The sequence below is a fragment of the Choristoneura fumiferana genome, chromosome 16 (assembly GCF_025370935.1).
Source record: "Choristoneura fumiferana chromosome 16, NRCan_CFum_1, whole genome shotgun sequence".
NCBI classification, from domain to species: Eukaryota; Metazoa; Arthropoda; class Insecta; order Lepidoptera; family Tortricidae; genus Choristoneura; species Choristoneura fumiferana.
This window is the reverse complement of record NC_133487.1, coordinates 8,058,965-8,073,881: the sequence shown is the minus strand read 5'-3', so window position 1 is coordinate 8,073,881 and position 14,917 is coordinate 8,058,965. Positions and strand designations below refer to the sequence as shown.

Genomic DNA, 14,917 nt, shown 5'->3' with positions numbered 1-14,917 from the left:
TAAAATAAATTGGATTGGATAAACCATATGTGTACCTACGACTAACACGATTATTCAGTGTGACATTGAAACTCTTTGATGCATGAATTTAATAATTGGGTATAAGTACAAAATTACAAGTGAACATTTCACAATGGGATGTTACCTACCGGTGTGTTTATGCTGTAGGAATTAAGTGCGCAATCGGATATCCGAACTGTTTATTAGTAATTACTTAACCGATTACGTATCGCCATGATTTGAACCAACGTCTAAGAGCTAGTGATCAAGAGTTTCTAATCGAGGAATCTAATACAGGAATGTCAGAGGCAGCTAGTGCATCCGATCAATTATCCTATTAACAGCTGTTCAATAGCAAGCATATCGATAGTAATATGGGTAGTGTCGATACTGTTGATAGCACGGAACAAGACAATACCACTGACAGAGTACAACACTATCGATAGTACCTACTTACAATATTGCTGCACATAAGGGCCTTTGCACACCGCGGTTTTTGTGCGGCCGTCGGCGCACGTTTGTATCGATACATACGCATGCTATATGGCTGGTCTAAGGAAAGAAAAACGTGCTTAAAGCCCCGGGTTTGATCCCCGGTCGGGGCAGGTATTTGTATGAAGAATACGAATACTCATGATCGCGTCTTGGATGTTTATTATAGGTATAAGAATGGTTATCCGGTGCCTCGTTAGTACCCATACTAAGTTAGCCACAGTTGTACTCGTAACAGCTTTACTTAGTTTGGGACTGGGCCAATAATTCGTGTCCATTATCAAATGTTTTATTTTTATTTAAAACTAGTGTGTACCCGCCGCTCCGCACACGTAAATCATTAGATCAAGCAGCTGAATTGAAATTTAGAATTTTTAAAAATTCCCGTGGGAATTCCCGAAAATTTAATCGTGGTTTTCATTGACGTCACATTAAAAAATATCATGACAAATATCATGAATTGCCCAGCGGTTGTTTGTTATCCCTATCCCGTGGGAATATCGGAATAAAAAGTAGCCTATTTTTTATTCCAGATGTCCAGCTATCTACATGACAAACTTCATCCAAATCCGTTCAGCCGTTTCAGCGTGAAGGAGTAACAAACATACTCACTCACTCACAGACTTTCGCATTTATAATATTAGTAGGAGTAGGATAAGTTTGTAGTTATTTTTTTATTTAACTACTAATCTGCAAAAATAATATTAAAATTAAGTTTCTAAAATGATACTTAATTATTTTGTACATTCTCACTGCAAACATCAACATTGATGTCGATTGAATTAATGTATTTAATTGCCGGGCATTTCCATGACGCATTTCCTACTCTAGAATAACAAATTAAACTGGTTGCGTTGTGCCCTACGCACATAAAAATATCTACTATGTTTATTTTTTCCTTGCTACTATATTATATTTCATTAAATTTTAATCTGTGTGTGTATTTTGAAGTCTAATGCTAGATACAAAAAACTGGACCAGTGCGAATTGAACTCGCGTGGAATGTTTTCCGTAGGTATGATACACCATCAGCGTAACATTCCAAGCCGCCTGTCAAGCGTAGAGATTATGGCAAACTCAAAGAAAACTCAATAAAATGAAAGATACAAATCGGCCGCGACCCGCAGTCCCCGGCAGCTCCTTTATCCCTGGCCTTGGTAGCGGGTCAGGTAATGGCGGAGCAGGGGGTGCGAAGAATCTCCGGGTGACTGATCCCCACTGGACATCGTGAGAGTTGCGGGAAACCGGTGAATGCAAGGGGCGAGTTAACGTTCATTGTGGCGTTTTAAGGGGAGGCCTTTGTTTAGCAGTGGACGTCTTCCGGCTGATGATGATGATATCTTTTTAATTGTGCCCCCATATCTTAAATATATATTTCGTATAGGTTTCTCTACAGTATATTTCGGCTATAGAAGATTATATAGCGTAAAATACAGTGACTGCTTTTTTAACTAACTTCAACATCATTAATCATTAAATTATAAAAAGAACAAAATGAGCTTCTCCATTTGGTATGCCACCCGTTATAGTATACAAAACTTTTTTTTTACTTATTTACTTACTCTCTAAAAGTAGCCTCCATGTTTAATATTCATTATTTACGTTACAAGTCCTTTTCGAGTCATCGATGTGTGTGTTTACTGAATTTGGTCCAATATTTTCGGAGTTAATTGGCTGTGATAGATAGACGAATGATCCTACAAGGGCTCCGATTTCTTTTTCCTTTTGAGCTTTAGAACCCTTAAAACGACTATCTTGTTAATAAAAATCCGTCTTCAAATTACACAGAGATTCTAACCTTTAAAGCTAATTGAACATGAAGCCTTCGCAAACGTTTCCTTGTTTTCTAGTACAACCATAATAAATCTTCTTTTTCCTGAAACCCGAACTAAGTAGGTGTTCTCTTTAAGTATAACAGATATTTATATATTCATGTTTTTTTTTGTTTTTTACGGGAAGAAAAGTTTATCAATTACGATGAAATCCTTTAAAATGACGACGGAAAAATTAATCTGAATCGAATATTTTCCCCTTCAATGGATGCTTTTTCCGATATTTTATTAGGTAGTAGCTTAGCTCTTTAAATTATTTCCTTCTTCAGGTTGGCGTTAAATAAAGAAGCTAAAAGTAGATAAGATACAGGTAGGTACAATAAACTAAGATAAGTAGTATTGCTACGAGTATAAATAAGATGTATTGCTATATAGACAAGTTCGCCTTTGTATAACGTCTCAACGTTTGTCAATTTTGTGTTTATTTACTTTTTACAATTGAGCTTACATAGATACGTGTAAGATCTCTCTTAAAATGCTGCGCCCTTCCGGGTTTCATAATGTTAGTGCTATATTGTACTTTTGTCATGTGAATTGCATTTAATAAATAAATAAATATGTTATATACTATATTTTGCCCGCGGCTTCGCCCGCGTGGAATTCGGTTATCGCGCGCTGTTCCCTCGGTAACTGTGCATTTTTCCGGGATAAAAAATAGCCTATGTCACTCTCTGGTCCATAAACTGCCAAAAAATCAGATCCGTCGCTCCACTTCGACGTGAAAAATGGTCAAACATACAAACACACAAACACACAGACATTCTCATTTATAATATTATTATTAGTATGGATAATAGTCTTTCACGCCAATTTTGATCTCAGAAGTTCAGAACAGCTGATAATTAACATCCTAACGCCCAAGACAATTTTTTGATTTATGAACATCAAGCTTAATGTCATTTATGATAGAGTTTGATTTAAAATTACAATAAGTCCTTTATCAAGGACTCTGGGCGTTAAAAGGCTTAGCCAAATCTCAGGTATAACGATATGCGTGAGAAACAATACGGCAGATGATTAGAGCAACGAATTTGTCGATATTCCTAGCTTTATACCGGGCACATATCGAAAAAAGGAAAAATTTTGGTACGACGAGCGAAGCAAGCGTGCCGCGGCAGCGGCCGGCACTGCCAGAACCAATATGGTGGCGTTTCATGATCTGCCTGAACTGGCCAATTCATGAAATGGCGCCATTTTACGATAGGCCTAGGAATTTCGTTATCTGGCGGATTTCACGGTCGGCCGCCGACACAAATTTTGAAGTTTCATTCGTTTGTACCCTAATAAATATTGACGGTGGAAGGTGTTTGACTAAACGATAATAAGTACTTAAGTTTGTAACAATAAACACTTTGTTCTTTGGGCAGTCGTATAAAAGAAGTTTTAGTTGGTGCCCTGCAATTGCTCAGCTGCACAGCGAGCTACAATTGAATTTCAATATTACATGTATGCTAATATATTTATAAAGTTTCATTTTACATTAACAGGAAATTGCCAATAAAAAACAAATCAAGAAGTTTCACGGGACACCCGCGATCTAAATTAAGTTTCTTTCCGAATGACAATTTGGTTACGGTTCCTAATGTTTAGGAACATTATTAGGAACCGTAACCAACCGTTTTAAAATAGGTAATTTTTCTCTGTATCAATAGATTTTGCATAAACAAAAACTAATCAAAATTTGTTATTGAAAGCTTACCACAAGCACAATTCTACTTGGAATAAATGGTACACAGTATATTACCTACCTGTATATTACCTATCTGTATATTACCTACCCAACACCTGCGCACCTTTCCTTTCTACTGTAGATTTCTCGCGCCCGGTGCTCTAGCGCTAGAAAGCTTCTCTCGTATGCAATCATGTACTTCTTTGAACATGAGTTATAGCTCACTAACTTGAAAAATATTACACAATATTCGACACCGACGCCTGCAGTGAATGCAATCCTCCATTTCCCCGGTCACAGCCCCGGTATTAATATTCGAGAGACTTTGTAAAAGGATTTTCGAAAACGGCGTCTTCAGTTTAAACGACATATTTGCGTTCAAACTTGGTGTAGAATGAACTAGAAATTACGCGGTATAAAGCGACGAGCTAAGTAAAATTGTCGTTGGTAAATCATTGATAGGGATCTCGGCAAAGAAACGCATTGTTCAATCAATTATTGATATTGAACGTAGCCGTTTAAGAAGTGTCATTCGTGTCATTGCCCTTTTCTAGAAATCATAACCTGTTGGGAAAAGTAAGATCCCTGGAGTAACACGTAGGCTACTTTTGTTACTATATTCAAAACTTTAATCGTTACGTTAAAAGACATTTTTCACGGGTGTTTTTTATGCAACGTTATGATAGTTATATAACTTTTGGGAATTTACATTTCAATTTCTTCGAAAATTAGTTTAATAACGTTCTATAGCGATTATCAGAGGTTGTGAAATTGAAAGAGTAAATCAATGTTTACGAATTATTAAATAAATAAATATATTACAGTTGTTACTTACAGCGAAAACTTGTGTAGCTATTGTAAGCAGTAAAAACGATGCGCTCGAGTACTCCATCGTGTCTGAAACAGAACAAAAGCTGATTACTTTTCAAATTTCTAAGTAAAATGCGACGGGCAGATTCTTAGAAATCTAGTTGCAGTGTGTGAAGAAGAGAATTCATTAACCTTTTCTTTTAAAATTGACTTCTGATCCGTCAGGATACGGACCGTATGCTCGCTTATTCGTTACTTAGTGGGCTGGAAGAGTAAGTAGTGGGTTAATTACTTTTTTTATTAAACAACGACGCAAAAAGAAAGGGGTTATAAGTTTGACGCCAATATCTGTTTGCCTGTTTTTCTGTCTGTCGGTGGCATCGTAGCTCTAAACGGATGCACCGATTTTGATGCGGATTTTTAAGTTAAAGCGAATTTCCTTGCGGTGGTTTATAGCTACGTTTCATTAAACTCCATTTAGTGTTTTTTGAGATATTTAAATTTGAAATAATAATATTTGGGGTTTTTCAACTGTTCTAAGTTGGTTTGATAGTTATCAAACACCATTTTTGATGGCGGTACAAGTATCGCCACATCACATACCAAGTGGTTAGCTACAGGGCATAGGCCTTTACATACCAGGTACATATACATACCATATGATGTATATTATAAAAATGTAATAAAACAAATCCTTAAAAGTGAGTACAATACAATACAATGACTCTTTTATTGTACACCAGAAATAGTAAGCGATACAGAAAACAATACAACACCAAAAAAAGTTTAGTTAAAGTATTGCGCGCTAAAATATTGGCTTAAAGGTTTTATTTAATTTATTAATAAGTTAAATACAGTGAAAGTTAATGAAAAAGACACTGAGCGACAAACGTGAACCAGAGCGCTTATTTACTCGAACAATAAACTGTTTCGTTTAATCCTAACACAGACCTTTACATTATATTTGATTACAGAAGATTAAGTGCTACAATAGCAGCAGTTGAGCTATTATGACATATAACAACTTATCTCAGTTGCGGCTCACTGTAATTTGGTTATTCTTGATTACATCAATGCCCGCGCGGCGACACGATTACTTTCACTCCTCTTGATTGCATCACTTTATTATCTGTGCCATAATGTTACGAGTGATGCCGGTAGGATTAATATTGTACATTTTATACAGTATATATTAGTAGTACTTTATAGATCGCGTTCTCCTGTGCACTTGACGTGTTATAATAGCTTGTGTAACTAGTTTACCGTCAATAACGCACACAAAGGTTTAGAAATTAGTGCGTCAAAACCACAAAAATATCTGGTCCGATAGCTTTTGATTAGGTAGAGATACAAAACGTATATTGTCTGGTATCAGGTAAAAAAAAATCGTTTGTCCTTTTCACGGCCAATTAGTCATAAGACTAGGTACCTATTACTTTTATTAAATTGACTACGAGTATTATATGAAACTGACTACAAAGTCTCGGTTTTGATTTGGTTGGACAGATATATTATATGTATGTAAGAAAGTAAAAATGTTTACTCAAGTCTTGAACGACGTTAATAAGTATTTATCTATGTAAGTAAATTTGTCAATTGCTTAGTACCGCCGGTTCAGTACAAGTTTCGTTTTGTTTGCGACTAGTTTAATTGGTGTCAATTAGTCCTACAATGTCTATTTATATTAATAAGAGACATGAATTCAAAATGAGATAACGCATTATATTAAATATAATTTTACCAGATTAAAAACCGATGATGAAGCCAACGTTCTGTTTCTAATAACAAAGAACAGAACTTTTTGTTGACTGTATTTGCATTGTGATCAACTAATACATAATGTACACCAAATTTGAATTCAATGCGAATACTATATGCGTACCGAAATAAACTTGCAAGATTAAAAACAAACGAGGTGAAGTTAAAAAAAAATTACAAAGACATTTTCTTTTATGATATTGACAAGGAATACGAGATGGATTGGTTAGATTTTAAATAAAACTCCCTCACGTCACGCGCTATTTTTCTACAAAAATCTTTGCCAAATTAAAAATTTAAACTGTTCCCTGCTGTTTTTTTTGTGTAAGGGAAACTTATAATAGAAAACGCAGCCGTTACTTAATCTACAATATGATGTAAATTTCACGCTAAAAATATTGCAAAAAAATATATGAAGTCTCGTTAAATGTGTATTTCTTAACAATCTCTGTGAAAGGAATGCGCCAGCATTAAACGCACGTTATCTAGAGCTGAAATTATCTTCAACCATAGACAATTAGCAATCTAGAATAATATAAGTATTAAAAATGTAAACTATATTTTAAGTATAATTTTAAAAATCATAATATGATTATAATAATAATATACGGATAATAATAATATGCGGATATAATATATATAATTAAGCTATATTTGTGAATGTGAATAGTCTTCTTTTTTTCTATATAGTAAGTATAATTTAAAGAATTATTTTACTAATAAAAAGCTACATTATTCTAGATTACCATAACTTATTTTTCATTCCGGCTAATCGGGTATAAAGTTTTCAAGAGATGCAGGTAAAGTTGCAAGCAACAGCTAGTATTAAAACTTTTTCCTTAAAGTCCACTAACGGGCGTAAGTCGGAGCGGTGGTGATTGCTATTCACCATAGTAGGTATACCTATCTAACATAAAAAATGTACTTTTTACTGTGAACTCTAATTTCCAAATATAACCTCACCTACTGTTGACCCTGCATGTTTTTAACTGACTGTTTAAAGTTCTCACAGCACTCATAATATTTTTTCTTGTCTGGCAATGCGATGTCACTGTGATATTTTCTGCGAAGAGGTTACATAGCGGGTTACGATTCAGTTGGTTTAATACTAGCATCTATTTCCTATGTCTTGGAAACTAACAGAGTTCAAGCCAAGCTTTACAACCCATTTTCCCCAATGATCGTTAATCGATAAAATGCCGTGCGTGCTTCACTTTAATTACGTGGGGGAATAACCTTTTCTTCTACTTACAATATTAAGTATATTGTATTAAGTGCCAACGAAATGCTCTATTAGTAATTAATACGCTTTTTTTACTGTATTGCAGAAAAAAAAATCTCCCGTGGCTTCGTTCGCATGGAAAAACGCGCTATTCCGTGGGAATTTTATAAAAATCGCTCAAATTCTTTTCTTAAATCATAAAGATAATCTTTATGCAAAGATCAAGATCATTATTAATCATTATAAATAAAATTGTAAGATTAAACAACATTGTAAATCAGTTTAAATTAATATATTGGTACCTCGATACACAGAGGTTTTTCCGAACCGGTGGTAGTTTTTTTTTGACATTGAATCATAAGTGCTTGTTATAGCCTTAATTGAATAAAGATATTTTGACTTTGACTTTGATCTATAATTTAGATTTAGATTCTAAATAAAGGTTTGGGTTATAAACCTGGTTTTTTTTGCTACGTAAAATATCACAAAATGAATCAAGAATATTACGTCAAACCGTTGATGGAGTCCAAATGAAAACTTTTAATTAATAATAAGTATCATGGGACACTTGCCACCAATTGACCTAGTCCCAAACTAAGCAAAGCTTGTACTATGGATACTAGGCAACAGATAAACATACTTATAAGGTAAATACATACTTAAATATATATTAAACATCCAAGACCCGAGAAGAAATTATTCATAAAAATATCTGCCCCGGCCGGGAATCGAACCCAGGACCTCAAGCTTCGTAGTCAGGTTCTCTAACCACTTGACCATCCGTTCGTTTCGTAAAGGAATTTTCACCAGAGTTTTTTCTTTAGTATTTAATCAACGTCTGTCAAAATCGGGTTAATAGGTATGGAGAAAACATTTTCAACCTCAAAAAAAACAAAAAAAATGAAAATTTTAACACATATAAATCCAGTAGAAATTAACACCATGATTTTTAATCGGTGATCAGATCAAATACTTACCCATTTTTTTTATTGAGTAATTAATAGCGGTCGCGTTTAAGTCACAGTTAAATGCACCACTTTTTTTTGTTTTTACTTTAATAATTTTAATTTCGTAAATATTATAACTTTGATTTGAAAATATTTTTACCGTACTAATGGTTTACTCGTAGTTTATGAGCGTACTAACCACTTTCAAAAGCTTTATATGTACCTACTCATGTTTAAAAAGTTATCATTGGCACAAATGCACAAAGCCCTAAGTACTGACGTAAGTAACTTCTAAGACTTATGGGAATTTCCAATTAATTAAGTAATAAATGTATAATGACCATGTATCTAGTGGTTATTTGTTTTAACAACATCATTAGTTGTAATTAACTAAACAGTGAGCTAATTGCGCTTCGATCAAAAATTAGTACTAAGTTTTGATCGAAGTAATTGCGCGAAAATCTCACCTATTGAACCCAATTTTAGCTGATTATTAATAGTTTTCAAATCCTGACCACCGATTAAAAATCATCGGTAATTATCACCAACGCAAAAATCAATTTTGATGCGGATGGTTTTGATGCGGTTTTTTTAATCGAAAGCTAGAAAAATCGAAGTTAGAAAATCGGTTCAGCTGTTTATGAGATATTAGCTGTTGCCCGCCACCACATCCGCGTAGAATTTGTTTATCTCTACCCCGCGGGATCTATGTCATTTTCCGTATGTAAACTATGTATGTAAACTATCCCTATGTCCTTCCCCGGGACCAAACTATCTGTATACCAAATTTCATCTAAATCAGTTAAGTGGTTTAGAAGTAAAAAAGGTAACAAAACAAAAGAACAGACTTACAAACTTTCGCATTTATATCAGTGGGATTGAACTTTTAAATTCAGTGGCGGAGGTGTTTCAAAAGTTGTTTTATGTAAATTCATATCCGTCAAAAATAATGTCGTAAAAATTGTTTCAATGTCAACGTTTTTACTATGTTCTTCCTGTTTATTTGCACTGCATAATATCCCCAGTGACATTTGCTAGGTTTGCTCAGAAGTACTTATTAAAGAACCGGTCAAACACGACCAAAGTCTTGCGTAGGTATATAAAAACTTTACGTTTAACTAAGATGACTCGAGGTTGGAACTTTCCATGGACTTCCACTTGAGTAGCGAATTTTTATCTCTATTTTTTCCACGTTATAGGAAACAAGTATAAAACCCAAACGGTCTGAGGGTGGTTTTATCCCGCAAATTCCCATGCAAATCCCATCAAAACAGAGATTGGTCGCAAACTGGGGTAAACTGCGGAGTGCGTATTAAATTCCGTTGCAAAATACCTTTTTGGCTTAGCGCATTTAAATATTAATACATTGATTGAAATATGGAAACGTTAAAATTGTAAACAAATTAACCTTGTAAACATTTATTTTAGTGAAAAATAAATTCGCGCACTAAAATGTTCTTTAGTAATTTAAAAGCAAATAAAAACTAAGTTTGTATTTTATATTACAATAATATTTTCAACGAATCTGTGATATTCGGACTTTTGAATTCAATTCTGTGTGAGATCTGAAATATTTCTAAAATATAGGACCCTTCATTTTTTTAAATAAACATAATATTAGATAATTATAGTCACCATTTCGGCCTATACAATACATATTTACACGAAACGTGTAACATAGATTTTTGTAAAAGATTGTATCTTGTACTGAAAATTATTCAATAAATTATTATTACTTATTACTATAACGAATACGCCCCACTGCAGTCCCACTCGAACCCACATCCCTTTGCTTGAGAAGCCATAGACGATCATTATAATACTAACAAAGATTATGCAAAGACGAGTCGTAAATAACTAAATTATTAAAAAAACTTCATCCACCTCTCTTACCTACACACTATCATTGCCTGTTTTATAATACGTCAGCGGAAGGAATCTATTGCATTGAATGTTGTAATAAATGCTCCAATTATGATTTAATCACTAGGTTTATTTCCACATAAACTACTGTTGAACCTTGTTTATAACATTCATGATTAGCTATTGCCTGCGACTTTGTCAGCAAAGAATTATTAAATTTTCGAGATCCTTCCCAGGATCTTAAACTATCTCCATATTTATCAAATTATATCTAAGTCGGTACAGCGGTTTAAACGTAAATAAGTTACAGACAGAGCTATTTTCGTATTTGAAATATTATTAGTAATTCTTAAAGTTACAATTAAACTTAAAGTTTTTATTTTATTTACTTACTATCTATTACACTGTAATATTTAGATAGAGAAAGTCGCGATATAACATACCTTCGTACGTACCTACTTTATTCAACTATTATAAATATTTTGATTATTTTTTAAACTAAAGGAGCGGCTCCAAAATATTAACGTCAAGTAAGTATGTGGTAGTCATTATCCTTACTAATATTATAAACGCGAAAGTAACTGTCAGTTTGTCTATCTGTCTATTTGTCGCAGAACCTTGGTCGAAGTTCCTAAAAATACCGTGAAAGATTAGCTTTTGCCCGCGACTTCGTCTACCAAAAATTCCTTCATAACTTTCCAGTGGGACCTTAGCAACTTTTTGGGATAAAAGTACCCTTTTCGGAATTTCAAACTATCTCTATTTTAAATTTTAATTTTCATCCACAGCTGCTCAGATGTTTAAGCGTGAAGAGGTAACACACGTCTGTCTGAAAATTAAAATAGAGATAGTTTGAGATTCCAAAAAGGGTAGTTTTATCCCAAAAAGTTGCTTAGGTCCCACTGGAAAGTTATAAAGGAATTCTTGGTAGACGAAGTCGCGGGCAAAAGCTAATCTTCCACGTATCCGTATTTTTAGCAACTTCGACCAAGGCTCTGCGGAAGGCATTAAGTATAAGCTCCATGACACTACAAATTACCTATTTAAAATTACCCGTACACATCTCTGTTTGTCATGAATATAATATGGGCGCATTTGCATCATGTATATTACCAATGCAGGAATTCCTGCTATAGTATTCATAAACTCACAAAGCTAATCAGATCCAGAGTGCGCGGGATTGTTTTGAATATAAATGATCTGAAATATTATCTAAAAATAACACTACAGATATCTTGCACTATTTTTGTTATTGTATAATTCAAATGCATTTGTTTGCAGATTCAAATAAGCTTCTGTATAAAAATATAAGTTTTCTTTGCTGGTTGTAGTTTTGTTAAACTGTCTGTACTTGAATGTCTTACAATTTTCACATGTAGAGGTATACCAAATTTCAAGTCGATCCGGCCACTAGAAGTGGACCAAAATGAATTTGCAAGATTTGACACGACAAAAACAAACAAGACAAGTTAAATAAAAGCTTGTTAAAAGTTCGAGCTACATCCCTTACTTTAATCTATAACACTTTTTAAAGACCACACGCTAACACTGGCGTATGCTAGCGATTAAATTTACGTGAAAGTTGGTCGGGAGCCTGTTACCTATTTGGTAGGACATTTTCCTTATTTCTCGTAGTACCACCAAGTTGTTCCATCAATGGGTCGAGAAGAAATTGTCTTTCCTCGTGGTACCACTGAATAATAGGCACGTATAGCCGGGAAGGGGGAGATCCTTATTGATTCGAATCTAAGCACCCACCTGATGTTTTTCGTTTTTAAAACCTAGAAAAGAGTAACATGAGCATCTGACTGTCAAATAACGCACAGTCTAAACATCCAGAGCTAGAGAATTTTTATTTGGAAGACATTTCTTGAAACTCGTAGAAGGGCCACTAAGGGGAATTTTCCGAAAATGTCACGGGTAGAGAATCAATCAATTGTAAGCAATGCTTCCGCAAGAACCATGGGATCTAAGATCACAAAAATTATTCCATAGATATTTCTAAGCGGGTATCATAACTTAGTTATAAGAGCTTGGAGACTGATTAATTAAGAAAAATAATCAATTTTTCTATAGAAAATGAGTTTGATGAGTCGGTTACGTCAGAAATACAAAAATGCTTTATTTATTCTTTCCGTTTTCTTTACAATTTAATTTAAGAGGCAGTAGTTTAAAGGTCTAAATAATAAACAAAGGAGTTCATGAAAATAATAATTTATCCTGCCTTTGAGTTTAAAAAACAAAGACAAGGGTCAAAACAGACTTTAGATTATATTTATGAGCTGCTCTATTTAATATTCATATATTTAAACCGTCAAAATTGTTAACTGCAACACCAATACTCATAAAATTAAAAAAATAAATAAATACTGTATAATCAACTATGTACGTAAAGTTTTCCAATGATACAGCTTCGCTAAAAGTAAAAGTGAAATATCTAGAAAAATAAACATCTCTATAAAAACTCACTATAAAATCGCTGATGTCAATGTACTTAATAAGAAAAAGTAAAACAGTATTAAGTACCATCAAGGTTAAAATTAAAAAAAAATCTTCGATTAATTTTTTTCTCACACACGCTGCTATTTTTAACGTATAAAACAAAGAGCTTTTAACCATGAAAAAGATGGAACATAATAATATAATTAACATAAAAACGTCTTTACCTTAACAAATAAATCAATAAAATCCAGTAAACATTTACACTTTAACACACAATTGATTTACTGTTTTCAAAAACTTTAATCGCTTCGATTCGCACGGAGTCGCGTGCGCCGCCCAAGGCTTTATGGAAAAAACTACTTTGAAATGTACGGCCAGCGCCGTTCACTAGCCGTATTGTTCGTCATAACGAAGACCGGTTACTTTGAAGTTTCAATCAGACCGACATTCGGGGAAGAACGTTAACAATTTACCTAGCGAATGGAGAGTTCTAGATACAGTCGAACGAACTGATTCATGTGGAACATTTTCATAATAAATTTTACTATGATTTCCTTGACAAAAGTACGGTATGCCAACATGGCATTAGTAGCACAAAGGTACCACTCTGGTGCATGATTCAGTTCGTTCGACTGAACTTACGAGAAACGTCAGTTGCTAAGAAAATTGAGTTTATTCGAGAAACCAGGCAATATCTTTAATGGGCGTTGTATATATGTATGGGTTCCGTACCTCAAAAGGAAAAAACGGAACCCTTAGAGGATCACTTTTTGTCCGTCTGTCTGTCTGTCTGTCTGTCGGTCAATGTCTGGTATCAAGCTGAAATTTATATCAAATACTGAGGTCAAGGTACTGTCCCTTGGAGCTGTGAAAAAATCAAACTCCTAAGCCAACGCAATCAAAAGATGCAGCCGTTTATGCTGCAAATTTCCGCAAATTTTCGAAACTCGCAAGGGAATCAAAACCTACAGGGTACTTCCCGTGAACTCAGAATCTTGAAATTTGGTATAAAGGTAGCTATTATAACACAACCAACTAGAAAAGTCTGAAAATCTTGATTTTTTATGTCTGTCTGTAAATATCAATGACCAATATAATCTGACCCCACACTGAATACATTTTGCTTAAGAGTAGGGCTCTGCATACACTGCACTGCTCACAGCATACAGTTCCCGTTTACTTACATACCTATAAATGTGTACGGAACCCTAGGTGCGCGAGTTCGACTCGCACTTGTCCGGTTTTTTTTCTCAAATTTTATACTTTAGTTAAATGACTTTCTGCCAATTTTGTTGCGGCGCATTCTTCTTGGCAATGATGGCCTTTGACGTGTATAAGTGCCCATTGCGGTCTATTTATCGAATAAATGATTTGAATTTGAATTTGAACAAAAAGTGTGTGTGTGTTCCAGAGGACGAAACATACCTAATTTCATTCTTTCAAATCATTCCAGCCGTTCAATTCGTGAAGGAGTTACAGACGCACGCACGCACATATTCAAAAACTTTCGCAATTTTAATATTAGTAAGTTTTGTACTATGTTCCATTGCGGTCGCATTGGTTTTCATAACCACCGTTAATGATTAGCCCAGTGAAACAAATTAAAATTCATATGTTATCATTTTATAATGCCCACCACATAACGGCCGACATTGATAATTATGTTAAATTTTAATGTTACATAATGATTGCAATTTCCACCGGGACGTCAACGCTGTTGTAATTTTTATTTGGGTACCTACCTTAATTAGGTTGTATTTTTCTGTAAAACTATAATAATACTTAATTGTTTCCGTTTGGTTTACTCATTAAATATTCTCATTAAATATAACGATTTGTTGGCCCAACCGGTAGACTTGATTAAGTAATAGTAATTTAAGTA

At 34.1% G+C, this 14,917-nt stretch overlaps 1 protein-coding gene across 2 annotated transcripts in view; it reads right to left on the bottom strand.

The window, feature by feature from the left end:
- LOC141436652 (uncharacterized) overlaps positions 1–13,400 on the bottom strand; it is a 33,633-nt gene extending 20,233 nt beyond the window's left edge. For both annotated transcript variants that reach the window (XM_074099666.1, XM_074099667.1), the window contains exons 1-2: positions 13,260–13,400; positions 4,829–4,890 (exon numbers count right to left, since the gene is read on the bottom strand). In XM_074099666.1, the coding sequence (XP_073955767.1) occupies positions 4,829–4,885 (57 nt within the window). In that variant the 5' untranslated portion in view covers positions 4,886–4,890; positions 13,260–13,400. The remainder of the gene's footprint in view (positions 1–4,828; positions 4,891–13,259) is intronic.
- Positions 13,401–14,917: the final 1,517 nt, after the last annotated feature.